This window comes from Morchella sextelata, assembly GCF_020137385.1.
Source record: "Morchella sextelata strain SCLS chromosome Unknown scls_17, whole genome shotgun sequence".
NCBI lineage: Eukaryota > Fungi > Ascomycota > Pezizomycetes > Pezizales > Morchellaceae > Morchella > Morchella sextelata.
Window position 1 is genome coordinate 521,412 of NW_025408632.1, and position 26,467 is coordinate 547,878.

General features: G+C 51.4%; 4 protein-coding genes across 4 annotated transcripts; 1 reads left to right on the forward strand and 3 right to left on the reverse strand.

Moving 5' to 3' along the window:
- Window positions 1-4,987: 4,987 nt before the first annotated feature.
- Window positions 4,988-7,411, reverse strand: H6S33_004267 (uncharacterized protein; the record flags this gene model as incomplete). Its single annotated transcript, XM_044835609.1, has 6 exons — window positions 4,988-5,248; window positions 5,314-5,408; window positions 5,514-5,739; window positions 5,889-6,062; window positions 6,118-6,786; window positions 6,839-7,411. The coding sequence occupies 6 exons, from the start codon at window positions 7,409-7,411 to the stop codon at window positions 4,988-4,990; spliced, it is 1,998 nt and encodes a 665-aa protein (XP_044691005.1).
- Window positions 7,412-19,119: 11,708 nt separating this feature from the next.
- On the reverse strand, window positions 19,120-22,677 carry H6S33_004268 (uncharacterized protein; the record flags this gene model as incomplete). Its single annotated transcript, XM_044835610.1, has 1 exon — window positions 19,120-22,677. One exon carries the CDS (start codon window positions 22,675-22,677, stop codon window positions 19,120-19,122), a length of 3,558 nt encoding a protein of 1,185 aa, XP_044691006.1.
- Window positions 22,678-22,754: 77 nt separating this feature from the next.
- H6S33_004269 (uncharacterized protein) lies at window positions 22,755-24,806 on the reverse strand (the record flags this gene model as incomplete). Its single annotated transcript, XM_044835611.1, has 1 exon — window positions 22,755-24,806. One exon carries the CDS (start codon window positions 24,804-24,806, stop codon window positions 22,755-22,757), a length of 2,052 nt encoding a protein of 683 aa, XP_044691007.1.
- Window positions 24,807-25,893: 1,087 nt separating this feature from the next.
- Window positions 25,894-26,079, forward strand: H6S33_004270 (uncharacterized protein; the record flags this gene model as incomplete). Its single annotated transcript, XM_044835613.1, has 1 exon — window positions 25,894-26,079. One exon carries the CDS (start codon window positions 25,894-25,896, stop codon window positions 26,077-26,079), a length of 186 nt encoding a protein of 61 aa, XP_044691008.1.
- Between the last annotated feature and the right edge of the window lie 388 nt (window positions 26,080-26,467).

Sequence of the window (26,467 nt, forward strand, 5' to 3'; positions counted from 1 at the left end):
GATATAAATACTGTGTCATTCACTGACTAGCCAAACCATCATCGGCGAAATCAGAGTCTTAACAATATAAATCGTTGATACGCGAGTTACAACTTTATTTGACTATACTTCTGGAAATACTTCACTCTATCGTGACTTCGAACTCTACCTGAACTATTACGTCGAAGACGGTCGAATACTATACGCTAATTCTAGTGGATCTTTGTTGATAACGTAGCTCGCGGGGCCCGTATCGGATCAAGGAGAATTATACTCAACGTTGACTGAAGAGACCTTGGAGACTTCTACCTTTGTAGCTGTTAGCCGAACTCTGAGCTCTGCGTAGTGTACTCTTGTGGTCTGGTACGCATCCCTCACAGGAGTATATGTTTAGGATTTGGGTTTTTTTGGTTTGGATTTCTACCGTGATCGATACTATGAAATTATCGTGTGTGTAGTGGTGTTTTGGTTTGAGATTGGCATGTTTGCGGACGTATGTTGCACATTTTGTATTGGTGTTGCTGGCCGTAAAAATATAAAAGAGATTTGATTCTGGTGGGTATCCCTCTGCTGAGGTCCATGGTTCTTGTAGTAATAGAAAATAAATACTAGAGTTTGTTTCCGCTTCTTCTACCGCCGCCTTGGTGATAAGTTCGCTCCGTGCACAATTGAGTTGGTGTGCGAGCGCGGTGGTTGGAGGCCTAAGCATTATTTGTCATGTGTTGGTCGTCTTCGGGAACGGGTGTTGCTCCGATTGGGGCGGTGGCTGGTACTTGAACTACCGGAAGCGGCTCCTGGATGGGTGCGGCCGGTGGGTCTTGAGCGGGTGGGGCGTTTTCCTTTCCTTTGTTGAGGAATCGGCGTTTAACTCTTTCGGGGCATGCTGGGTCGGAGGCCTTATGAATTCCTTTACAGTTCAGACATCTGATTGGGGTGTGGGTGCATCTGTATCCTCCCTGGCATTGATTGCATGGGTGGAAGCTGGTGAGATGATCTCCGGCACAATGACCGCATCTCCCACTGTTTTTGCATTTCTCCTGGCGGTGACCGTATTCGAGGCACTTCGCGCATTGGGTGTCTGGGAAGGTTGGGAGGAAGGCCTCGATGTGGCAGCTGCGGTTAAAGAGGGATAGGAACTTAACTCCTAGTGTTTCCATTGTGACTTGTCCTGGGAGCGCGATGACCATTGATGAGTGGGTTTTCTCCATTCGAGTCTCTGCTCTGGAGATCCAGCGGGGGATTTGGGCAAGTTGGAAGTTATCTCCATAATTGCTTCTAATTTCGGATGCTACCAGTTGTCCTGCCTCGACGCCTTCTCCGACCGTTGTGGGGATTCCATGAATGAGAAACTTTGACTATTTGGAGTTTGCCCGGATGATGGCGACTGGTACTTGTAGGGTGAGGAGAGCCTCCTCAATTTCTTTGGCATACTCCATTGCCTTTGTTGCTGGGGTTACAAACTTTGTTTCCAGGATAAAGTTGTCCTTGGGTGTTCTCCTTGCTGAAATAAAGTGGCAGGATTCGTCCTGAATTCTTGCATTAACTAGGGTCCTGATCTCAGAGGGATTGACGTCGGATGGGGCAGTGGTTTCAACAATGATTTCTCTGTTGATTTTGGTATATTCTGGCTTGAAGAGAGGGTCCGCTTTTGGCTTTGCGGACTTCTTTCTTCTCTCTACAACCTGGAAATTTCCTTGAGCAGGGCCGGGTGCCGAGGCCACGGCGGCCCAGGTGCCTGCTTTCCATCCACGGGGAGGGGCTTGTTGGGGGGGTGCGGGTGGGGGGGCCTGAGGAGCTGCCTGAGGCGCTGCTTGGGGAACTGTTTGGGGGACCGCTGGAGGGGGCATTCTCTGTCCCTGCGGTTGTTGTGGTTTTCGCTGTTGTTGCTGCTGTTGCTGATGTTGATTTTGTTGTGGTTGCTGCGGTTGCTGCGGTTGTGGTTGTTTGTTGAGGAGAAGATGGATCGCCGAGTGCATGCTGGTGATCATAGTTGTTTGCGCCTCGATTTGGTGCCTCAGTGTGTCCACTGTTCTCCGGAGTGTGGTCGTTTGCTCTTCGAGGATTTCAATCCTGTCGGTGGGTGGGCAGATTCGGCTGGTGGCATGTCTAATGGCCCAGGTAATGTAGTTCAGGTCCGTCTGGGTGTGAGTGTCCTGGGGAACGATGCTTGGGTAGAGGTAGTCAATTCTCGGTTGGTATGGGTCGTTGTAGTCGGATTGTGTTGCAAAGGTCGAGGAGAATTCTTGTTCCTGAGCTCCGGATGGGGTTGGATCGGGAACCGGAGTATTCCTGTTCTGCGGAGGGGCTGTCCCTTGCTGGGAAGACTGGGTGAAAAAGGACTGGAGCGAGGCTTGTTGCGACATAATTGAATGTCCAGTTCTTCTAGCGGCGTAGAGTGATGTTTCGGAAAGGTTTCTTTTCCTTCCCTTTGGGAGGTCAAGGCTGGAGAATTCTTCGCTAGAAGCCAGTTTTCTTGGTGTTTCTTTCGCTTGGAACAAACAAACGCGACCGTACGATCGGGGGCAAAGTGGCTCAACCTGGTATGGTATACCAGGGTAAACCGAGGGGAATAAAATAAAATGTTTTGAAGCGAGGTTTGATATCAGAGAGTTCTTTGCGAGCCTTAGCGAGCAAGTAGAATACAGAGAGAGAGAGAATCTTATATTGCATAGAAGCCGAAGCTTATCGCACACCTAACTACCCAACTACAACCTCCACCGACTAACCCGAAAGCAAAAACGAAGTACAAAACTAACTACCGCAGCTACAAGAACCGCGTACATAATAAAACAAAACAGCGCACGAAGAGGGCGCGTGTGAGGGATGCGTACCAGACCACAAGAGTACACTACGCAGAGCTCAGAGTTCGGCTAACAGCTACAAAGGTAGAAGTCTCCAAGGTCTCTTCAGTCAACGTCGAGTATGAATCTCCTTGATCCGATACGGGCCCCGCGAGCTACGTTATCAACAAAGATTCACTAGAGTTAGCGTATAGAATTCGACCGTCTTCGACGTAATAGTTCAGGTAGAGTTCGAAGTCACGATAGAGTAAAGTAATTCCAAAAGTATAGTCAAATAAAGTTGTAACTCGCGTATCAACGATTTATATTGTTAAGACTCTGATTTCGCCGATAATAGTTTGGCTAGTCAGTGTTACGGGCATGCCAAGCATTTACGGGAGTGAGAGAAAGGCTAGTAGATACCCCAATACCCTTTGCTACTAACGACAACACCAGTATCAACTCCGGTTCGCACCCACGAGGTGTGGTGCGATCGATATGCGACCAAACGCGGAGTTGCGGTTTTCCTAGTTAAAAAACACGTTTTCGACCCCAATAATAACCCCCGGAGCGTCAAACCACCGGAGGGGTGTGTTTTGGTACCGGTGGATATACGAGGGACAGCTGGGATCAATCAGATCGAAGATCGGACCGCTCGGAGTGAATCGGCGCAAGCTGCCAGCCGACCGAGTACCTATCGGCGGTACCTGTGGGCATGAGAGGACTCTGCTATGTGGGAAAGCGATGTGGGAAGAGGCCTGAGTAGGTAGCCTTGCCGTCCGAGACCTCCAAAATAGCCGACGCTGACGATTATCCACCAGACGGCCGATGGAGAAGAAACATCGACAGGGAAACGTGCATTAGAGTGGATAAATAGGTTGAGGGGTTTCAGCGGCTTTAGGAGTTTGGGTTACGGACTTAGGAGTTAAATGTTCTTGGTTGTTTTTCAGGGTCTCGGGCAGGCCCCGAGTGTATGCTGTATTATTAGAAGACCGGGTCCTCGAGACATAAGCGAGGGATATAAATACTGTGTCATTCACTGACTAGCCAAACCATCATCGGCGAAATCAGAGTCTTAACAATATAAATCGTTGATACGCGAGTTACAACTTTATTTGACTATACTTTTGGAATTACTTTACTCTATTGTGACTTCGAACTCTACCTGAACTATTACGTCGAAGACGGACGAATCCTATACGCTAACTCTAGTGAATCTTTGTTGATAACGTAGCTCGCGGGGCCCGTATCGGATCAAGGAGATTCATACTCGACGTTGACTGAAGAGACCTTGGAGACTTCTACCTTTGTAGCTGTTAGCCGAACTCTGAGCTCTGCGTAGTGTACTCTTGTGGTCTGGTACGCATCCCTCACAGTATATTGTTACTCACAAGTTCACTTGGAGTAACGAAGTCACCTCAAAAAAAAAAAAAATATTATCATTATCCCCTATCACAATGACTACCCGAAGGGATAATTACTTCATAGATACCTCGGCCGTAACTGAGGAGGCCGGAGGAGAAGATTCTATGGTGATATCAAGGGCTGCTACCCCAGATCCCCTACTCCAGGGAGGACCCTCTACACACACATCAGCAAACCCGCAACCTCCGCCAGACGCTCTGGACGCTCGAGGCGCCCAGGGCGCTCGGTAGACAAACTGCCTCTCCAGAGAAGCAGCAGAGCGTTCCTGGCGCTCCCTGGCGCTTAGCATTCCGCCCTGGCGCGCACTAGGCTACTCGCGCGCCCTGGCGCGCACTAGCCCTCCCAAAGCGCCCCGACAGTGATACGCTTACCCCGACGCAATGCTCTCTCGCCTGACGCTCTCTCGACGGAATGTTCTCTCGCCTGAGACTACTACCTATCTCCTGGACGCTCCTGGAGCTCTCGCGACGCCTCAGGAAGCGTTTTGTCCGCTCCTGAACCTCTCTGACGACTCCTGGGCATATCACTAATGCTTCTGGAGCACTCCCGACTGCTCCAGCGGCGCCCGACGCACCGCATTTTACCTTTCAGCGCCATGTTTTTACCAGGCATACTACTCTTTGCTTTAGTAGGCACTGCTTTGCAGAGCATCCAAAACCGTGATTCTATTACTAAATACTAACACTACAAGCGTCTTGAAATCGCCAATCGAATATAATACAGGTATATAGGTATCTCTCCAAAGCACTCGCCGCTGCTCTCCAAAGCACTCGCCATTGCGCTCCAAAGCACTCGCCGGTGCCCTACAGATCCTTTTCCTCCTCCCCTCCCTCGCGATCCTCATCTTCATCCTCCTCGCCTTCCTCTTCCGCTTCAATGCCCCGAAGTTGAGCCTGAACCACCTCTTCCTGGCCGCCACCGTTGTCGGAGATATCCCCTGGAGCACTCGGGGGTGCTCTCCGAGCATTCCGGAATGCCGCAAGATCCGCCGCTAACGCTTCGTCGTCCTCGCTAAATCCATCTTCCGGTATCACCTCAATAGTGATACCCTTCTTCTCTCGTATCTATCAAGGTTAGCCTCCGTATGCAGAAGAGCGCTCCGCCATTGTAGCACCCATCTATAGCATACCTTCTCCCGGAGGTTATCCTTGATCACCTCCAACGTTGCCTCCTGATTCTGCCTACTCCTCCCCTTCCATGTGTTGCTCATCCTGTTGAACGTTTCTACTCGTGTGCAATGTCAGCGCGCGAATCCACTATAGCTCTGGGAGCATCTGTTACTGCTCTCAAAGCACTCGCTATAGCTGTAAGGGGATCAGGGATGCTTACTGACAACACTCTCATTCTGTGACTGGAAATGGTCAGGCTTCACGTATGTTCCCGTTGACCATGCCCGAATGCCATGCCAAATTGCAGTGGATATCAGGCAAATAAATGTAGGGGTAATCCGCTCTAGGAACTCGGGGTCTTTTACCCCTCGCATCCTGACCCCATCAAAGTATTTATAGTACAATATGTCGATAATCTCTGGCGCAAGAAACCGTAGACGGTAGGTCTAGTATCTGTTAGCAGCGTTCGCGAGTGCTCTCCAAGCATTCCGGGTGTCCGGGTGCTCTCCGAGCATTGACACCCGAGTGCTCTCTGGTCATTGACACCCGAGTGCTCTCTTAGCACCCCCGGGTGCTCTCTAGGGATTGATCATACCTCGTAATGCTGCGCAGGGCTCAAGAAGCGATCATTCTTTAAAAGATACTCTACTTGAGCAGCCCTCGCCTCAGGACTCGAGAGCTTTCCAAGCCCATAGATGGTCGAATCCGCCAGGCGCCCTTTAACCTCGTGCATCAAGTGCGAACGGACTCGGGAGTGTAGACTTCTGACCTATCGTTGTCAATTACGCTTCCAGAGCACTCGTCAACGTTTCAAGGGCATTCACCTGTTTGATAACGACCTCGTCCAGATCTACCGCACATCCCACCCTGCGACTGGCAGCTGCCCACATGTTCACTACCAGTACCGAAAGCCTCGCTGCAGGTGGAAAAGGCTCATGTAGAAGAGTGTGGTCCCCGATTAGCGTGCTGCACTCCTTCTCAATCCTCTGAGCCTGCATTGAGAGAACGTTTGCACTCCTCGAGCTAGGTAACAAGGATCTCTGAGATAGGTTGCTCGCATGAATGTTAACAGTGCTCTCAAAGCGGTCGTCAGTGCTATCGGGAATACTACTAACCTCGCTTTCTGCTATAGGAGCATTTCCTTCCCTAATAGACGACGAAAGCTGTGCAATATCGTAGACTCTTGGTTGCGCTTCTGGTAAATATACCTGAGGGCTTGAGGGAATCCGGGGACTGCTCATAGAGCTCTCGCCAACGCCCTCAAAAGGCGGGGAGGAACGATAGGGGCGGTAAGTAGGTGAGGACTCCCCGTATCGAGAGCGCAATGAGGAAAGATCGATATGGCGCGTCGAAGAGCTGTAATCATGATAATAAACAGGTTCAGAAGGCCTAGACTGTGTGGGTATTGGCGGTGCTCTCTGGGATGCATTCTGGCTGGGTGCCGAAGTGGGAGCTGCTCTCCGTACTACCTTTGCACCCGGACGTGCTCCCCTCTAAATCGTTAGCGTTTTGTCCTTAACATTAATGGGTGGGATGGAGTCGAACCTGTACCACATCCACCGACACGTCGGAGGAAGCAATAACCTCCGCTACCGCTCCGGTTGGTCTCCTCCGAGCATTGCCCAGTGCTCTGGCAGTAGTCGGCTGCACTGTACGAGGCCTCTTCCCCGTACTCTGGGATCTCTGCTGAGTGGAGGCTTGAGGTTCTTCCGACTCCTCCGGGTCGTCCAGGTTCTCCTCAGAGCTCTCCTGGGCGTTCTCTGGGGAGTCATCATACTCCGAGTGGCTGGTATCGGCGGTTTCCTCCACCTCTGGCACATCCTCCTGATGCTCCTGCACTTCAACGCTGTCAGTATTGCCATCGGGGAGATGGAATTCTACCCTTCTAGGGCTGCTTCTTCCAGTGGATGTGTCGGTAGAACACAGAAGCCCTTTACGCGCTATTGGGGCGGTTGTCGACTGACTACTCCGAGTGCGGGCTGGCAGTGGAGTCAATGGTCGGCAAGGTATCTCAGACTCGTCAGTCAGTAAATCTTCATGTTCTTCAGGTCGTCTTGGGAGTCGTGGGCGCTTTGGGGCAAGAGGTGCTGAACCGGAGGAGCGCTTGGTGGGAGCCATTCTGATGGCTAGCAGGAATATCCTCAGTGCTCTAGGAGCACTCGCGGTATCTTTGATTAGAAATCAATTCTTGGCGAGAAAATTTGCGCCGCTAATCAAGAAGAATTTGCACGGCTAATCCTCCTACGGCAGGGATCCGCTCAACCGCATCATTTGTAATCACTCGTTTTACTGCACTTTGCACTTTCTGAAGCAATACCGAGTGCTCTGAGAGCAATCTAGGAGTTTGACTCGACTCTGAAATAAAAGCAATGCAATTACGACACGGAATAATCTAATCTAATCTAATCTCATCTAATCTCATCTAATCTCATCTAATACGACAAAACATATCCATTGATATATGCTCGCAAGACAAAGGAAATCCAAAACATCAAATCGTACAGCACCTCCATCTCAGTAGCACTCGCGAGTGCTCAGAGAGCACTCCATACTGCTATTCAAAAACCCATCAATTCATATATGCTCGCAAGACAAAGGAAATCCAAAACATAAAATCGTACCGCACCTCCTCCATCTCAGTAGCAGTCGCGAGTGCTCAGAGAGCAATCTGTACAGCTTTTCAAAGGTTAGTAGTGAGAAATCCGCAGGAAGAGTGGTGAGAGACTATACCAAAGGAGACTAATGATGCCCACCACCATCACCACCACCACCGCCTCCACCGCCTCCAGCTGGCCCACCACCTCCACCACCACCACCACCACCGCCTCCACCACCGCCTCCAGAAGGTCCACCACCACCACCACCACCACCACCGCCCGGAGGTCCGCCCGGAGGAGGAGGAGGAGGAGGAGGAGGAGGAGGAGGAGGAGGAGGAGGAGGAGGAGGAGGAGGAGGTCCGCCCGGAGGAGGATTACCACCACCACCACCACCACCACCGCCGCCCGGAGGAGGATTACCACCACCACCACCACCACCACCACCACCGCCCGGAGGAGGATTGCCACCACCACGACCACCACCACCACCGCCTCCAGCAGCAGCCGCGAGTGCGTCAGCAGCTCTCTTGGCTGCTATCCCGGCAGGCGTCCAGATTACTCCCTGTGCAAAGTTTGCGTCAGCAACCCCTACACCCAGAGGATACTTCCTCAGGTATTTGGGGTCTAAGTCGTCGATAGCATCCTGCTGTCTATCGCGACGTCTAACAAGAGTCTGGATTAGCCTTTGATTACTGGCATCAGTTCTGGGCAAATATACCCTCAGTCCTTTAGCATTTATGCGGTGATTTCCCTCCTCGTAATCAGAGTCCTCTGCTGGAATATCGATCGTGGTGTAATCGTCTTCCTCGATATGAGGGAATGCTCGTGTCAGCGGCGGTGTTTCAGCACCACCCAAATTAGCACCCGCGCCCGCTCTGTGGAGTACCGCCAGTATCCTCCGAGGCCTGCCAACGCTATTCTTCAACCAACCCTCGACCTCTTCCGAATCAGTGATCTGCACCTCCATCGGCCGAACAGGAGGATTGGATGCCGGTGGAACGTTATCGAGTGCTCCCCAGATACTCCTGATTGCTCTGCCGGGTGGGGTGTGCTTCAGGATCAAATTGCAGAGCCCTGGAAACGTTATCTTGGTCAGAACTCCAATGAACGAATTCTGATTTCGTCGATGGTTCCAGTCATAGATAGGGGGCGGGGCAACCCTGGAGAATGCTCCTAGAGCATCCGGGTCTACCACCGTAACTATTATGGAAGGTCTATCGAGATCTGCGGACACTGGGTCCCGTTTACGCTTCTTAGAGCGTTGGGCGGGCAGACCACCGTCCTCATCATCATCGCTATCGTCAGCAACTTCTTTATACTCGCGATTTCCCTGCCCCCTCGATAGCTTTTCCTTCTGCCCAACATCACCGATGAGCCACTTCAAAGCGTCCGCGAGTGCTCTGCGGGTTGCGGAATCGCCTCCGTTCCACATAGGCAGGAAACCACGGAGAGGGCGTATGTTCAACACATGGAGGCATAGAGCATCGAACGCTGCTGCTCCGGAAACGGTTTTGTTGACCCAACCGGTGTTCTGCATCTCCGCTTTGAGGCTGTTGCGGATGTTAGTGTACAATTTAGGGAGGTTGATCAAACCTAAAGCCATCTTTGCTTTGTTTGCCTCAGTCATTCTGCCGGGGTATCGGGCTTGAGAGATTGGGGATGATGCTTCTGGAGCACTGGCGTATGTTACCTGAGCACGCGAGGGAGTTTCTGGGGCACGATCTCTGCGGCTTTGCCTCTGCTCTGCCGGTGAAGGGGAACTAGGTATTGGTAGCCGACGGCGACGTCGGGATTGAGAGCTCTGTGAAGCACTGGCGACTGCTTCTGGAGCAGGGGCACCAACTGGGAGTACGGTTCTACGGACAGGGGCCGACGGTTGTGGCGGCGAGCTGCCCAATTCTGGGGAAGTGCTGGAGACTCGTTGAAGTGCTCGTCCTCCTTGGGGTTTTGGGCCTGCTGCTGGGCCTGCTGCTGTCCCTGCTGCTGGTCGCTTTGCGGAGTGTGTTGCTGGGCCTGCTGGGCCTGCTGCTGTGCCTGCTGCGGAACGTTCGCTGTCGGACTCGGCTTCAGATTGCACTGATTCCCACTCTTTTGGGAAGAGTCTCGAGTGCCGAGTGGGCGGTGACGAGTGCTGAGGGGGCGGTGACGAGTGCTGTCGGGAGCTTGAAACCACTCGGGGATGCTTCCGGGAAGACGACGACTGCGGCGGGGGTGTCTCTTCTATCTCTTCTGGGATAGGCTGGAGGCTTTTCTGCTCTTTGCGAGACGAGGAAGGGGAGGACTTCTCGTTCTTCTTCTGCTCCTTCTTCTTCTCCTTCTTCTCCTTCTTCTTCTCCTTCTTCTTCTCCTTCCTTTCCTTCCTTCGGCGTTTTTTGCTATCTGATTCGTCGGTGTCTGGATCGCGATCTCGCTTCTTCTGTGAGCGCTCTGGAGTGCCCTGAGGGGAGGATGAAGGCTATAGTGAATATGTGATGAGTATGGTTCTGAAAGCAATAGGATTAAGGAGGATATACCATCTTATATATGATCGCTAGGTGTGCAGCTTGAAAGCTTGAACTTGAAACGAAACTTGAAACTTCAAGTTGAAGCCTAAACTTGAAACGTGAGCTGAATGCGCTTTCAAGAGGTATCTTGAAAGCTTAGATAGCAGGGAGGGGCTTGAAGTGATAGGTAGCGCTGGAAGATGGTTAGGAAGCTCTCACGATCTGGAAGGAGGAGAAGGGTGCTCTTATACCGAATACAATCAGCTATTCCAGGGCTCATCATGCTTCCGAGAGCACCCCCGTGTGCTATACGAGCATCCTCGGGTGCTGTACGAGCATCCTCGGGTGCTGTACGAGCACCCCCGGGCGCTCCCACCAGTGCTGCATATGGTGCTCCAAGCCGTGCTGAATGTTTGCTCCAATACATGACGTAGATCAATGCTCTAGGCGCACTCGAAGATTCTACTCTGGAGGTTTGATTCAATTGAATGACGTAGATGAATGCTCTAGGCGTACTCGGGAATGCTCTGACGGTAGTACCAACAGTGGTGTCGATTGGATTCCTATGTTGGGTTGGTGTTTGTGTTCTTGTTGGTGTCGGGGCTCTGTGCGCTATGAAGCTGAGTCGGAGAGTGTGTATCCTCTGAGCGCATATCCGATATTAGTATCGAATTTGGCGGTGAGAATGGTCTCTCCATGATCTGAATAGCATCCGCGAGTGCTCAGAGAGAGAGAGCGAATGCTGAGAGGGTAGAACGGAGCATCGTTGGCGGCATGATTGTGGTGATTGTTGTTTCTTCTCGTTGTATGCTTGTGTTTGTGTTTGCATTATTCCGTTGGAGATGTATGACGTCAAAATCAGCCTCGCTATGGTGGAGGTGCGAGCGCAAGGCTCACAATCACTTGGCGAGCGCTCTGCAGCGAGCACTCTGTAGAGCACTCTGCACAACCGCTTGGCGGCGAGAGCCTCATTGGATGACAAATCGTTCGTAGAGCACTCTGCACCGCCTGCAGGAAAGAGCCTCCGCCTTGGCAGACTGCAAATTCTCGAGTCCAATGAAATCGTCTTGCCCTTTTTGCAGCAAGAGGTACAGCTCCTCCGCGAATTTTGACAGACATCTTCGAACGATCCATCCTTTGGAAGCAGATGAATGGCTGGGAAATCAATATTCACTGCTGGAGCACGATCAACCTGCAGAGACCCCCGACAACACTGACGAGAGCCCAGAGAGCATTCCCGATTACTATTCAGACACGCATTACGATTCAGAGTCGGACATTTTCGACCAAGATTCGGGTAACAATTCGGACCTCGAATCCGAATCATATTTCGTGATGGAAGAGGCAGATGGCGATTCAAATGGGCATAGTAGGGCATCTACGACAGTTTACGAGGGTGCTGGGGAGCCACTTTACCGCTCGGAGGACTACGACGAGTGCTCACAGAGCCTTCTCCAATACCCATGGCACCCATTCCGGTCAGCATACGAGTTCAGAATAGCACGCTATTTCACACTGTCCAAAGCCTCACAGGGGAACATCGACAGCTTCTTTCTACACGCTCCGCCGAGTAGTGGCGAGTGCTCCTACAGCACTGGGCGGGGTTTTATCAAGAGGTTGGAGGAAATGAACGATATACTGGGAAAGGCGAGCTGGAATCATTCGGAGGTGGATATTGGGGGGGAGAAGATCTCTTACTACTACCGGGATCCAATGGTAGTCGTCCGATATCTTCTAGGGCAACGTGCCTTCCGGGAGTCATTGGTGTATTCGCCCGTGGTGGAGCATAATGAATTCGGCGAGCGAATGTACGGGGAAATGCATACAGGAGATTGGTGGTGGGAGATACAGGTCCGTAAACTTCACCCTGTCAACTTGAGGTGCTCTATGAGCAGTCGATGATGCTACAGGAGCAGTCGCTAATGTCTTCTCGACAGAATACGTTACCGGAGGGGTCCACTGTCGTACCAATTAGCTGCGCGTCGGATGGCACACATCTGACAAATTTCAGCGGGGACAAGAAAGCCTGGCCAATCTATCTTACCATCGGGAACATCAAGTCGTCGGTGCGCAACAAGCCCACAGGGCATTCATTCATTCTCCTAGGGCTGCTACCAGTGCCACCGAAGCTCGGAAAGAATACAACACTCGCTAATTCTGTTTTAAGACGTCAGAGTCAAATGGCACTGCATCGTGCCCTTGGGGAGATCTTTCAAAGCATTCGCGAGTGCTCTCAGGAGGGCGAGCTAATCAAATGCGCCGACGGCTACGAACGACTATGCTTTCCGGTGCTCTCGGGCTGGATCGCCGATCAACCCGAGCATTCAAACTTGCAAAACATTAGCACTAGTGCTTGCCCGAGATGCGAGGTGGAGTTTCACAATCTTGGGAGCACTCGTCGAAGCTCTATGCGCAATCACGAGGACTACAGGGAGAGGGTACAGCTATTTGGCGAGAACCCGGGCAATCTAGAACCGGTAGAATACCTTGTTGGGAGATCCGTCAAAACACTCTTCAATGCTTTCTGGGGTATGCCGAGGGTTAATCCGTACGATCTCAATAAACCGGACATACTGCACAATATTTACCTGGGGATGTTGAAGCACATGATGGAGTGGATTCAGGGTTTCTTGAAGAAGCATCATCGATTGGAGGAATTCGACAAAGCTTGGGCTTCGATTGCGCCTTACCCTGGACTAGCAGTACCAAACAAGGCATATCGTTCTACCACCCAATGGCAAGGGAAAGAGATGCGGAATCTGGGGCGGGTCGTTCTAGGAGCACTCGCGGCTGCTCTGAGAAACCCGGGAGTGGCTGTCAGGAGCGACTTCGCAAAAGCTTTGAAATGCGTTCGAAGCCTAATAGACTTCCACTTAATGGCGCAATATGGGAGTCATACAACGAGCACACTGGACTATATGGAGAGCTATCTCGAGGATTTCCATAAACACAAGGATATCTTTTTAGAATTCAGGGCGTACAAGAAGACGTTAAAGGATGCGAGAGATCGAACGAAAGCAATTAGTGGCTCCCAGAGCACCCAGCGAGGCTTGGAGGAGATCCGGGAGATTCGGGAAAGATCGCACTTCAACTTCATCAAATTGCACGTCTTAATGCACTACCGGGAGCACGTTGAGCGCTTTGGTAGCATTCCTCAATACTCCACGGACGTCAGCGAGCTTGCCCATGTACGGCAGGTAAAAGAAGCTTACAGAGCGTCCAACAAGGTTGATGCTGCGACGCAGATACTGGACTATGGAGGGAGGCGATTGGCGTTAGAGATTCGAATTCTGAATCTGAAAGACATCGTCGGAGGTTCTGAGAGCACTGACGACATCCTCTGGAGCCATCGGGATAACCTCAAGGAGTTGCTCGACATTTTCAAGATCGAGGACCGCAAGAAAACGCCAAATGAACGCTCAATAGTAGAAAGCGGACTGCCCCTGAAGCGTCTTTGCAACCCCTCCGCGAAATCGGAAAGACTTTTCAACGTGGCAGACGGACTGCAAATGAGCCATCTCACGCTATATCGCCTGATAAAGGAGTATGCCGAGGATGCGGGATGCTCTCAGAGCTTTGCCGGAAGCTCTGAGAGCATGTTGGAGCGCCGGGTGGAGGTTTTCACATGCTTGCAGGTTCCGATACCAATCTTCCAAAGGCCTGACGTATACGAGGTTCACAACATCAGGTGTACGGGAACAGCATCTTTTAGGAAGGGGAAAATAAGAAAGGATTGGGCATGGGTATCGGTAGGTTCCTCAGAGCAGTGGGGAGTGTTTCGGGGACGCTTACCAGGACGTGTGGAGGCTCTGTTCAAGGTGCGGGATAGCACAGGGCGCGCACATAGACTATGTGTAGTTGAGCTGCTTGAGGCGAAGGATCGTGGTATCGCTGATAGCTCACATGGGCTGCTGAAGGTCTGTAGGAGGAGGAGGAAGAGGATGTGGGTCGTGAATATTCGGAGTATATTAGGAATGGCCCATTTGTTCGAGGTGGATGCTGGCAATTGGCTGGTAAATACTAGGATAGATTTGCGTACGTGGAATGAATTCAGTTGAATGCTGTAAAGCATTCCCGAGTGCTATGCAGTGATGTGAGAGGATCACCGAGTGCTATGCAGTGATGTGAGAGGCTTACCGGGTGCTATCCAGTGAGAGCATTACCGAGTGCTATCCAGTGATGTGAGAGGATTACCGAGTGCTATCTAGTGATGTGAGAGGATTACCGAGTGCTATCCAGTGATATGAGAGGAATACCGAGTGCTATCCAGTGATATGAGAGGAATACCGGGTGCTATTCAGTGAATGCTCTGAGGGCAGTGGCGAGTGCTCTACGAGTGGAATGTTAGACCCAATAGGACCGTCTAATTCAAAATTCGTGTCGTTCTGCTAGTACGCATGCGGATTGGAAGAGGGAGGTGAGTATCGGCCGCTCAGTATCTGAGTCTGACTATCCAGCAAGCCAGCTCCAGGAGGGCGCGGTAGGCAGGCATTGGTCTTCCGACCAGTAAAGTCATCCTGCACCTTTTTCCAGTCCATGTTTGCTGCTTATGCATGGACATTGAGCTTTTCAGACGAGCCGTACCATGGCCTCAACCTCAAGGCTTATGCCTTTCACGAATCGACAGATACATACACGTTCGTCAAAGGTTTGGTAGCCATCTCCAGTATACACGACAGTGCTCGTATCAGTATTCCGCGACTGACCGTTCAGCGGCGTGAAGAATACCCACGTGAGATATCGTTTGAGGGACCGGCGATGCCTACCTTGCCTTTGAAGAAAGCGTATCGATTCATATGGGTCTAAGTGGGGGGTGTCCCACCTTGAATAGTATTATTAAAGATGTTTCCGCAGCTCTACGAGCATTGGTCAGTGCTATGGAAGCATTCGTGGTGCTCTCCGGACGTGAGCAATATCTCTTGGCAGTGCCTGGAAAAACTCATTGACGAAGAGTGTCTTGGCGTGGGCGATATGCTCTGGCGGTGCCTGGCGAGCAGCTCGTTGAGAATGCTCTCCTGGCGCAGATAGTACTGACGAGTGCTCTCTAGGCGTGAGCGATATGCTCTGGCAGCGCCTGGCGAGCAGCTCGTTGTGATTTGATCTCCTGGCGCAGATATTACTGACGAGTGCTGTCAGGGCGCTGACGCTGTCTCCTGGCGGGCCCCGACACGTCCGTGATTCGTTGCCAGTCCCTGGGCGGAAACTCATTAGTTGATCGTTCTTCAGACGCAGGAGGCATACCCAGGCGTGTCATGGCGGAGAGAGCATCGCCGGGTGCTCTCAGGACGAGCACCATATCGCCTGGAGGTGCATGACGCGTGAAAGTGCACGACGCGCCTAGAGAAGATTGCGGAGAGAGCATTGCTGGGTGCTCTATGGATGTAGGTGATATCGCTCAGAGTACTCTGTAGACAGTAGCATTAGCGAGTGCAAAGAAGCTCATTAGGGAGTACGAATATGCTGCTCTGACAGCGGACTGCTTGGAGCGAGTGCTCTGCTTGGATCGAGTGCTCTGCTGGAGCGAGTGCTCGAGTTGCAGTCGTGAAAAGCTCTCTTCTCTGACGTGGTCAGATGATTGGCACTGCGCTCTGGCGGAGTGTATAGACGATTATGCGCCCTGGTGCTGCCAGACAGAGAACATACTGCTCTGGGGGCGTCGGGCGCGGATGCTAGGATCGCCTGGCGCGAGCACCTTGCTGTGGCGACGCCTGGCGCGAGCACCCTGCTGTGGCGACGCCTGGCGCGAGCACCCTGCTGTGGCGACGCCTGGCGCGAGCAACCCTGCTGTGGCGACGCCTGGCGCGAGCACCCTGCTGTGGCGACGCCTGGCGTGAGGACCCTGCCCTGGCGACGCCTGGCACGAGCACTCTGCCCTGGCGGCGCCTGGCGTGCCTGGCGCCCAGGGCGTAGGCGCTGCGCCCTGAGGAATAGCAGAGTTTGCTGATGCACTAGGTCGACGAAGAGAAACTCTGCTCAAGCCCAGTTTACGAGGTCCATGCAGGAGTTTTTGGATACCCATGAGGCACAAATGAGGTATCTTGGTGCAGCTGGACAGGCCATTTGGCAGCAGCTACAAAACCTCCAGGAACAAGTGCAGGGGAGTGGGCAGGTTCTGGATAAGAAAGTACGGCAAGAAGCCATCGCCCAGAAGCAACATCTCGAATCGCTCTTTGAGCTCGTCTCCCATGTCCAACAAGAACACGAAGCAGCACGAGCCGCCGACCACGAGGTCCTGGACCGTAACCATCGAATTACCCAGAACCAACTGTTGGAGGCGGAACGGCAGCTGAGACTTGCAAGAGAAGAGCGAGAGCAGGAAAAAAGGGAACAGCGGGAACTGTTGGCACAATTCAAGCAGTCTGATGATGTAAGAAACCAACGAATAGCCGAGATGGAGGAACGTCTACGACAACATTTGTCGGTAGCACCCTCCATGGTGAGTATTCCCCTGGACCCTAATGCACCCCAAACGGTTCCTGTTGGCAATGGTAAGAAACCCGAAAATGCTGGTCCAATAGGAGGAAATGCTGGTCCAGTAGGAGGAAATGGAGGCAGGCAACCACAGGATGCCGGCCCAGTGCATGGCAATAGTGGCAGAGGACCGGTGGGAGCTGCTCCAGTTGGGGGAAATGGTGGGAATCAACCTCCACAAAACCCACCAAGAGGAAACGTTGGGGGAGATCCAGAACCTTCCGACGACGATGACGACGATAACAGTGAATGGTCGCACGGTCGGAAGAATTGGAGAACGAACCGAGGCGGAAACCGGAACTCGGCGCCGCCTGAAAATGACGATATGGTAGACTCGCTTGCCAAAATACCCTTTGAGTTCGATAATGCCAGGAAGCACAACCTGCGGCATTGGCTCATGGAGTGCGAGATCTATTTCGAGCAGAAGCCCAAGAAGTTCCGAACGGACAGAAACAAGGTACTGTTCGCTGGAACGTATACGTGTGGGTTGGCCAAGGAATGGTTCATGGAATACATCGAGACCAAGATGCTAGGACCGGCAGCCGCGGACTACGCTACTTGGACTCGGTTCCGTCAGGAGATTAGGAAACGTTTTCTAAGCACTCAAGAGGCTATGGAGAACGCGATGAAGATGCAGCAGTTTAAGTACTCTGCCAACATCGGAGACTACCTGACGAGAATGGAGATCATGAACCAGCATGCTCAGATGAAAGGAGCATCCTATCGCGCCGCCCTGCTCCAAGGGCTACCAAATGAAATCCGGGAGCACCACTCACGCTTCGATCCAACCGATGATGATTCCGAGTACATCCAACAGTTGGAACGAGCCGGCAAGGCTCATGAGGCTTATCAGGAGCAGATGAAGATGTTGGGGAAAGCAAAGTCGAGAGGAAGGGAATCGAATAATGGTGGGAACTCGCGGCAGAAGGAGAAGGGGTTTAAGATCAAGGGGAGGGCTCAGACCGAGGAGAAAGAAAAAGGGCAAGATAAAAAGAGCACCAGCAAGAACAAGTCGGGGAACAAGCCAATATACCACGACTACGACGAAGCCACCAAAGGAGTTCCACAGCCGGTCCGAGAACAGCGAAAGACCGATGGAGCCTGTGTGCGATGTGGCCGAAAGGGTCATCTTTGGAAGTGGTGTCGTTCAGATGCTAACAGCAGTGCTGTGAGGGATGCGTACCAGACCACAAGAGTACACTACGCAGAGCTCAGAGTTCGGCTAACAACTACAAAGGTAGAAGTCTCCAAGGTCTCTTCAGTCAACGTCGAGTATGATTCTCCTTGATCCGATACGGGCCCCGCGAGCTACGTTATCAACAAAGATTCACTAGAGTTAGCGTATAGAATTCGACCGTCTTCGACGTAATAGTTCAGGTAGAGTTCGAAGTCACGATAGAATAAAGTATTTCCAAAAGTATAATCAAATAAAGTTGTAACTCGCGTATCAACGATTTATATTGTTAAGACTCTGATTTCGCCGATGATGGTTTGGCTAGTCAGTGAATGACACAGTATTTATATCCCTCGCTTATGTCTCGAGAACCCAGTCTACTAATAATACAGAATACACTCGGGGCATGCCCGAGACCCTGAAAAACAACCAAGTACATTTAACTCCTAAGTCCGTAACCCAAACTCCTAAATCCGCTGAAACCCCTCAACCTATTTATCCACTCTAATGCACGTTTCCCTGTCGATGTTTCTTCTCCATCGGCCGTCTGGTGGATAATCGTCAGCGTCGGCTATTCGGAGGTCTCGGACGGCAAGGCTACCTACTCAGGCCTCTTCCCACATCGCTTTCCCACATAGCAGAGTCCTCTCATGCCCACAGGTACCGCCGATAGGTACTCGGTCGGCTGGCAGCTTGCGCCGATTCACTCCGAGCGGTCCGATCTTCGATCCGATTGATTCCAGCTGTCCCTCATATATCCACCGGTACCAAAACACTCCCCTCCGGCGGTTTGACGCTCCGGGGGTTATTATTGGGGTCGAAAACGTGTTTTTTATGACTCTGGGTTTTTTGGTCGTAATTTGGTCGCACCACACTCCGCGAGTGTGGTCAAGAGTTGATATTAGCGTACAGAGGGTATTGGGGTATCTACTAGCCTTTCTCTCACTCCCGTAAATGCTTGGCATGCCCGTAACAGCTTACCCCCCTTCTAGGGTGTCACGTCTCGGGACATCTTCTGACAGACTATGGTTCCAGTAAACCTGCTCCACATATCACCCGCGGTGTCTGTGGAGGGGAAGGACTTAGCCCCGTAGGGTACCTCTATAGTCTCAGGCGTTGGTCCTTCACGGCCTTGGGGTTCCTTCGATGGAAGTCACGGACAAGATCAAGTACTTCCTCATTCATAGCGTCCATGACTTGATACGTACAGTCACTCATCGAATAGCCCCGCCATTTCACCAGGTATTCCACTAATCCTCTTCTGCTTTTCCGGCTCCCCACAATACTTTCCACTTCGTACAGCACCTCTCCTTCCTTATCGACCTCTTCGGGAGTTGGGGGACGTTGTTCTCGGCCTGGGATACTGCTCTGTCGATACCGTTCCAAGAGTTCAATATGGAACACATTATGGATTTTGACTTGTGGCGGCAGTTCCAGTTCGCAGGCTCGTTTCCCGGCTAGTCGGATGATTTTGAACGGGCCGAGTTTCTTGTGATCGAGTTTCTTGGTGGAGCGACGTGTCTTGATATTGGTCGCATTGAGCATAACCATGTCTCCCACCTTGAAGTTAGGCGGTTCGTCCCTTTTTCGATCATAGTATTTCCCCATCTTCTCCCTGGTGTCTGTTAAGCGAGCGAGAGCAGAATCATGAACCCCTCGGATGAAGTGAGCGTACAGGTCACTAGTTGGGTTGACCACTTCGGCTTCTGTTGGCCAGTTGGTTCTTGGGTTATAACCGTAATTGGTATAAAACGGAGATTGACCCGTGGCGGTGGTAACCGAGTTGTTGTAAGCATACTCCGCCAACGGGAGTAGCTCTGCCCAATCATCTTGCTCGTAGTTGCAGAACGCTCGTAAGTAATGCTCGAGGGTTTGGTTGACTCGCTCTGTTTGCCCATCGGTCTGAGGGTGGAAAGCCGTACTCATTCTTATCCTCACGTCCAATAATTCCATAAGGGATGCCCAAAAGCTTGAAGTAAATTTGGCGTCCCTGTCGGAAACTATATCGAGAGGCAGCCCATGGAGTCGCCAGATTTGACCGAGGAATATCTTCGCTAAATCCTGCGCGGTCGTTTCTGCTACTAAGGGGATGAAGTGCGACATCTTCGAGAACCTATCGACTACTACCCAGATTTGGTTATATCCCTTTGATTCCGGTAACTGCACGACGAAGTCCATTGATATCGATTGCCAGACAGAATGTGGTGTGGACAATGGTAGAAGCGCACCGTACTTCTTATGGCGGCTGGGTTTGTTGCGCTGGCACTCGTCACATGACCGAACGTAATCATCAATCCACTCGTTCATTTTTGGCCAGTAGAAGTTACGCGTGATGAGTTCCAAAGTTTTGTCTTGTCCAAAGTGTCCTGCCACTTTCGAATCGTGTTCTGCCTGTGCGATTCGGATCTTGATACGGTCGTCTGCCGGAATGTAGAGTCGATTCTTATAGAAGAGTAGCCCGTCTTTCTCAGCGATATCCTTCATTTCCCCCAGCTTCTCTCCCTGCTCAACTCTCTCTTTCAATCCTACCCATGTCGGGTCTCCCGATGCCGCCTGCCTGACGTGATCCAGGAAATTCTTAGACCAGTCAATCACCCCCTTGGAGGCAAGCGACACCGCTGATACCACAAACTCTTCCTCCGCCAACTGTCCGGGCTTAAAGAACTTGTCTATCGGCTGTTTCCCAAGCGTGCCTCCCCCTTCAGGACGGTACTCCGGCCGTCGCGATAGTGCATCTGCCTTCCCATTTTTGGTTCCCGGGCGGTAAATAATCTTGAAGTCAAATTCCGCCAAAGATTCAGCCCACCTTGCCTGTCGTCGGTTAAGAACCTTGGTTGTTGAAAAATATTCCAAGTTCTTGTGATCCGTATATACGAGAACCGTTCGGCTAGGTCCTTCAAGGTAGTGACGCCATTGCTTGAAGGCTGACACAATTCCCAACATCTCCTTATCCCAGACGTCGTAGTTGAGTTCCGCTGGGTTAAGTTTTCGAGAATAGAAGGCAACAGGGTGAGTCTTTCCGTCAATAACCTGGGATAAAATTGCGGCGATAGCAAAATCACTTGCGTCCGTTTCCACGATAGTCTGGCGATCTGGAGAGAAGTGTACCAGGATCGGCGCAGACGTAAACAGGGTTTTGAGTTTTTCGAAGGCTGCTTGGGCCGTCATAGACCAGCCAAAGTTCTTAGCATCACCCCTGAGACAATCGGTAATGGGTTTACAGACCCCGGAGAAATTGTGGATAAACCTTCTGTAGAAGTTGGCAAAGCCCATGAAGATCTGTACTTCCTTAACGCTGCGCGGGGCTTGCCAATTCGTAACAGACATAACCTTATCCAGTGCCATGGTGACGCCTGCTGGGGCAAGAATATATCCGAGGAACTCGATTTCGGTGAGCTCGAAGAACGATTTCTTCGGGTTGGCGACCAGGTTGTATTCTTGTAGCCTGCTAAGTACTTTGCCGACCAGCTCCCTGTGTTCCTCTCGGGACTTGCTATATATTAGAATGTCATCAAGGTATACTACTACACCTTGATCCAAAAATTCCCTCAGCGCATCATTCATCATGTTCTGGAAGGTCGCCGGCGCGTTTGCCAGCCCAAAAGGCATGACGAGGTACTCAAAGTGTCCATACCGCGTACGGAAGGCTGTCTTCCACTCGTCGCCGTCTTTGATCCTGATAAGGTTGTAACCTTCCTTCAGGTCAATCTTCGAGAAGATAACCGCGCCTGCTACTCGATCTCGCAGTTCGTCCATAAGCGGTAGAGGATACCTGTTCTTGATGGACACACGGTTAAGTCCACGGTAGTCAACGCAAAGTCGCAGACTACCGTCCTTCTTCTTCACAAATAGGATTGGGGCTCCTGCCGGGGATTTGCTCGGCCTAATCTTTCCCAATCGTAACATTTTATCCAGGTACTCCCGAAGCACCTTCAGCTCGACTTCAGATAGGGAGTAGACGGGTCCCCATGGTGGCTGTTTCCCTGGTTCGAGATCTATCGCATGGTCGTAAGATCGATGCGGTGGTAATTTGTCGGCTTCTGATGGTAGGAAGACTTTAAGAAACCCATGGAGCCAAGAGGGAAGGGTCTCACGGAGGTTAACCGATTCATCTTCCAAGAGACAAATGCTACCGATGAATTGGGCCTCCGGATCGTCCAGTACACCCTCGTCCATTTCTATTTGAGGTTCCTTGTCAGTGAAGCATCGACCCTTGCAGTTCTCACCATCGTAGGTAACTTCCCCATTTGCCCCTATAACTGGCTTGTGTTCTTTCAACCACCAGTTCGGTAATATTGCATCGATGCCAAGTGGGAGAGGGGCGATCTCGAATGACAACTGTGTTTGATGCCCCCTTGACATTATAATTAATGGTTGTGTAAAGGCGTGTCCCGTGCCTTTCATAACTTCTCCCGTAAATCCAAATACCCGGGCCGGGACGTCTCGTTTCACCTTCGGGACCTCAAAACTATCAACAAAAACAGCAGACAAAACAGGACCAGTTGCACCAGTATCCAACAACACCTTACAAGGTAAACATTTTTCCGCAAAACAAAGGAACTGATTAACGATAGGTCGAGGACCATGAATAGGTTCCTCCAAAATTTTCTGTTTTTTCTCCGGTTGGGACGCTCTCCCTTCCTGCCTTTTTCTTTTCATATTTTTTTTGTTGTTTTCCGTCAGTGATAACATAGCAATCTGGGGATACTCCTGACCTGACTCATCAGAGTCCCCTTCTAAAAATCCTCGTCGAAATCCATCTCAGATTCCGATCCGCGTTCTCGCACAAACGCTTGCCCACTGGTATACTCCGCAGCAGCCGTCGCAGCCGGCTTCTTAGCACGGTGCCTCATTCGCTTTTTCTGAGGTTGGGGTTCAGGTGGTTCCATATCGTGGTCGCCATCGTCATCACGGGTACGCTTTCGGGAGAAAGAGGAGATAGATGCACTGCTGTTAGCATCTGAACGACACCATTTCCAAAGATGACCCTTTCGGCCACATCGCACACAGGCTCCATCGGTCTTTCGCTGTTCTCGGACCGGCTGTGGAACTCCTTTGGTGGCTTCGTCGTAGTCGTGGTATATTGGCTTATTCCCCGACTTGTTCTTGCTGGTGCTCTTCTTATCTTGCCCTTTTTCCTTCTCCTCAGTCTGAGCCCTCCCCTTGATCTTAAACCCCTTCTCCTTCTGCCGCGAGTTCCCACCATTATTCAATTCCCTTCCTCTCGACTCTGCTTTCCCCAACATCTTCATCTGCTCCTGATAAGCCTCGTGAGCCTTGCCGGCTCGTTCCAACTGTTGGATATACTCGGAGTCGTCATCAGTTGGGTCGAAGCGGGAGTGGCGCTCCCGGATTTCATTTGGTAGTCCTTGGAGCAAGGCGGCACGGTAGGATGCTCCTTTCATCTGAGCATGCTGGTTCATGATCTCCATTCTCGTCAGGTAGTCTCCGATGTTGGCAGAGTACTTAAACTGCTGCATCTTCATCGCGTTCTCCATAGCCTCTTGAGTGCTTAAGAAACGTTTCCTAATCTCCTGACGGAACCGAGTCCAAGTAGCGTAGTCCGCGGCTGCCGGTCCTAGCATCTTGGTCTCGATGTATTCCATGAACCATTCCTTGGCCAACCCACACGTATACGTTCCAGCGAACAGTACCTTATTTCTGTCCGTTCGGAACTTCTTGGGCTTCTGCTCGAAGTAGATCTCGCACTCCATGAGCCAATGCCGCAGGTTATGCTTCCTGGCATTATCGAACTCGAAGGGTATTTTGGCGAGCGAATCTACCATATCGTCATCTGCAGGCGGCGCCGAATTCCGGTTCCCGCCTCGGTTCCTTCTCCAATTCTTCCGACCGTGCGACCATTCACTGTTATCGTCGTCATCGTCGTCGGAAGGTTCTGGATCTCCCCCAACATTTCCTCTTGGTGGGTTCTGGGGAGGTTGATTTCCACCATTCCCGCCGACGGGGGCAGCTCCCACCGGTTTCTTGCCACTATTTCCCTGCACTGGGCCGGCATCCTCTGGTTGCCTACCTCCATTTCCTCCTACGGGACCAGCATTTCCTCCTACGGGACCAGCATTTCCTCCTACTGGACCAGCATTTTCGGGGTTCTTGCCATTACCAACAGGAACCGTTTGGGGTGCAGTAGGGTCCAGGGGAATGCTCACCATGGAGGGTGCTACCGACATATGTTGTCGTAGGCGTTCCTCCATCTCGGCTATTCGTTGGTTTCTTACATCATCAGACTGCTTGAATTGTGCCAACAGTTCTCGCTGTTCCCTTTTTTCCTGCTCTCGCTCTTCTCTTGCAAGTCTCAGCTGCCGTTCCGCCTCCAACAGTTGGTTCTGGGTAATTCGATGGTTACGATCCAGGACCTCGTGGTCGGCGGCTCGTGCTGCTTCGTGTTCTTTTTGGACATGGGAGACGAGCTCGAAGAGCGATTCAAGATGTTGCTTCTGGGCAATGGCTTCTTGTCGTACTTTCTTATCCAGAACCTGCCCACTCCCCTGCACTTGTTCCTGGAGGTTTTGTAGCTGCTGCCAAACGGCCTGTCCAGCTGCACCAAGATACCTCATTTGTGCCTCATGGGTATCCAAAAACTCCTGCATGGACCTCGTAAACTGGGCTTGAGCAGAGTTTCTCTTCGTCGACCTAGTGTGTGTAGAGGGTCCTCCCTGGAGTAGGGGATCTGGGCTAGCAGCCCTTGATATCACCATAGAATCTTCTCCTCCGGCCTCCTCAGTTACGGCCGAGGTATCTATGAAGTAATTATCCCTTCGGCCAGTCATTGTAATAGGGGATAATGATGATAGTTTTTTTTTGAGGTGACTTCGTTACTCCAAGTGAACTTGTGAGTAACAATATACTGTGAGGGATGCGTACCAGACCACAAGAGTACACTACGCAGAGCTCAGAGTTCGGCTAACAACTACAAAGGTAGAAGTCTCCAAGGTCTCTTCAGTCAACGTCGAGTATGATTCTCCTTGATCCGATACGGGCCCCGCGAGCTACGTTATCAACAAAGATTCACTAGAGTTAGCGTATAGAATTCGACCGTCTTCGACGTAATAGTTCAGGTAGAGTTCGAAGTCACGATAGAATAAAGTATTTCCAAAAGTATAATCAAATAAAGTTGTAACTCGCGTATCAACGATTTATATTGTTAAGACTCTGATTTCGCCGATGATGGTTTGGCTAGTCAGTGAATGACACAGTATTTATATCCCTCGCTTATGTCTCGAGAACCCAGTCTACTAATAATACAGAATACACTCGGGGCATGCCCGAGACCCTGAAAAACAACCAAGTACATTTAACTCCTAAGTCCGTAACCCAAACTCCTAAATCCGCTGAAACCCCTCAACCTATTTATCCACTCTAATGCACGTTTCCCTGTCGATGTTTCTTCTCCATCGGCCGTCTGGTGGATAATCGTCAGCGTCGGCTATTCGGAGGTCTCGGACGGCAAGGCTACCTACTCAGGCCTCTTCCCACATCGCTTTCCCACATAGCAGAGTCCTCTCATGCCCACAGGTACCGCCGATAGGTACTCGGTCGGCTGGCAGCTTGCGCCGATTCACTCCGAGCGGTCCGATCTTCGATCCGATTGATTCCAGCTGTCCCTCATATATCCACCGGTACCAAAACACTCCCCTCCGGCGGTTTGACGCTCCGGGGGTTATTATTGGGGTCGAAAACGTGTTTTTTATGACTCTGGATTTTTTGGTCGTAATTTGGTCGCACCACACTCCGCGAGTGTGGTCAAGAGTTGATATTAGCGTACAGAGGGTATTGGGGTATCTACTAGCCTTTCTCTCACTCCCGTAAATGCTTGGCATGCCCGTAACAAGTGCATCTATCTCCTCCTTCTCCCGAATGCGTACCCGCGATGACGATGGTGACCACGATATGGAACCACCGGAACCCCAACCTCCGAGGAAGCGAATGAGGCACCGTGCTAAGAAGCCGGCTGCGACGGCTGCTGCGGAGTACACCAGTGGGCAAGCGTTTGTGCGAGAACGCGGATCGGAATCTGAGATGGATTTCGACGAGGATTTTTAAAAGGGGACTCTGATGAGTCAGGTCAGGAGTATCCCCAGATTGCTATGTTATCACTGACGGAAAACAACAAAAAAAATATGAAAAGAAAAAGGCAGGAAGGGGGAGCGTCCCATCCGGAGAAAAAACAGAAAATTTTGGAGGAACCTATTCATGGTCCTCGACCTATCGTTAATCAGTTCCTTTGTTTTGGGGAAAAATGTTTACCTTGTAAGGTGTTGTTGGATACTGGTGCAACTGGTCCTGTTTTGTCTGCTGTTTTTGTTGATAGTTTTGAGGTCCCGAAGGTGAAACGAGACGTCCCGGCCCGGGTATTTGGATTTACGGGAGAAGTTATGAAGGGCACGGGGCACGCCTTTACACAACCGTTAATTATAATGTCAAGGGGGCA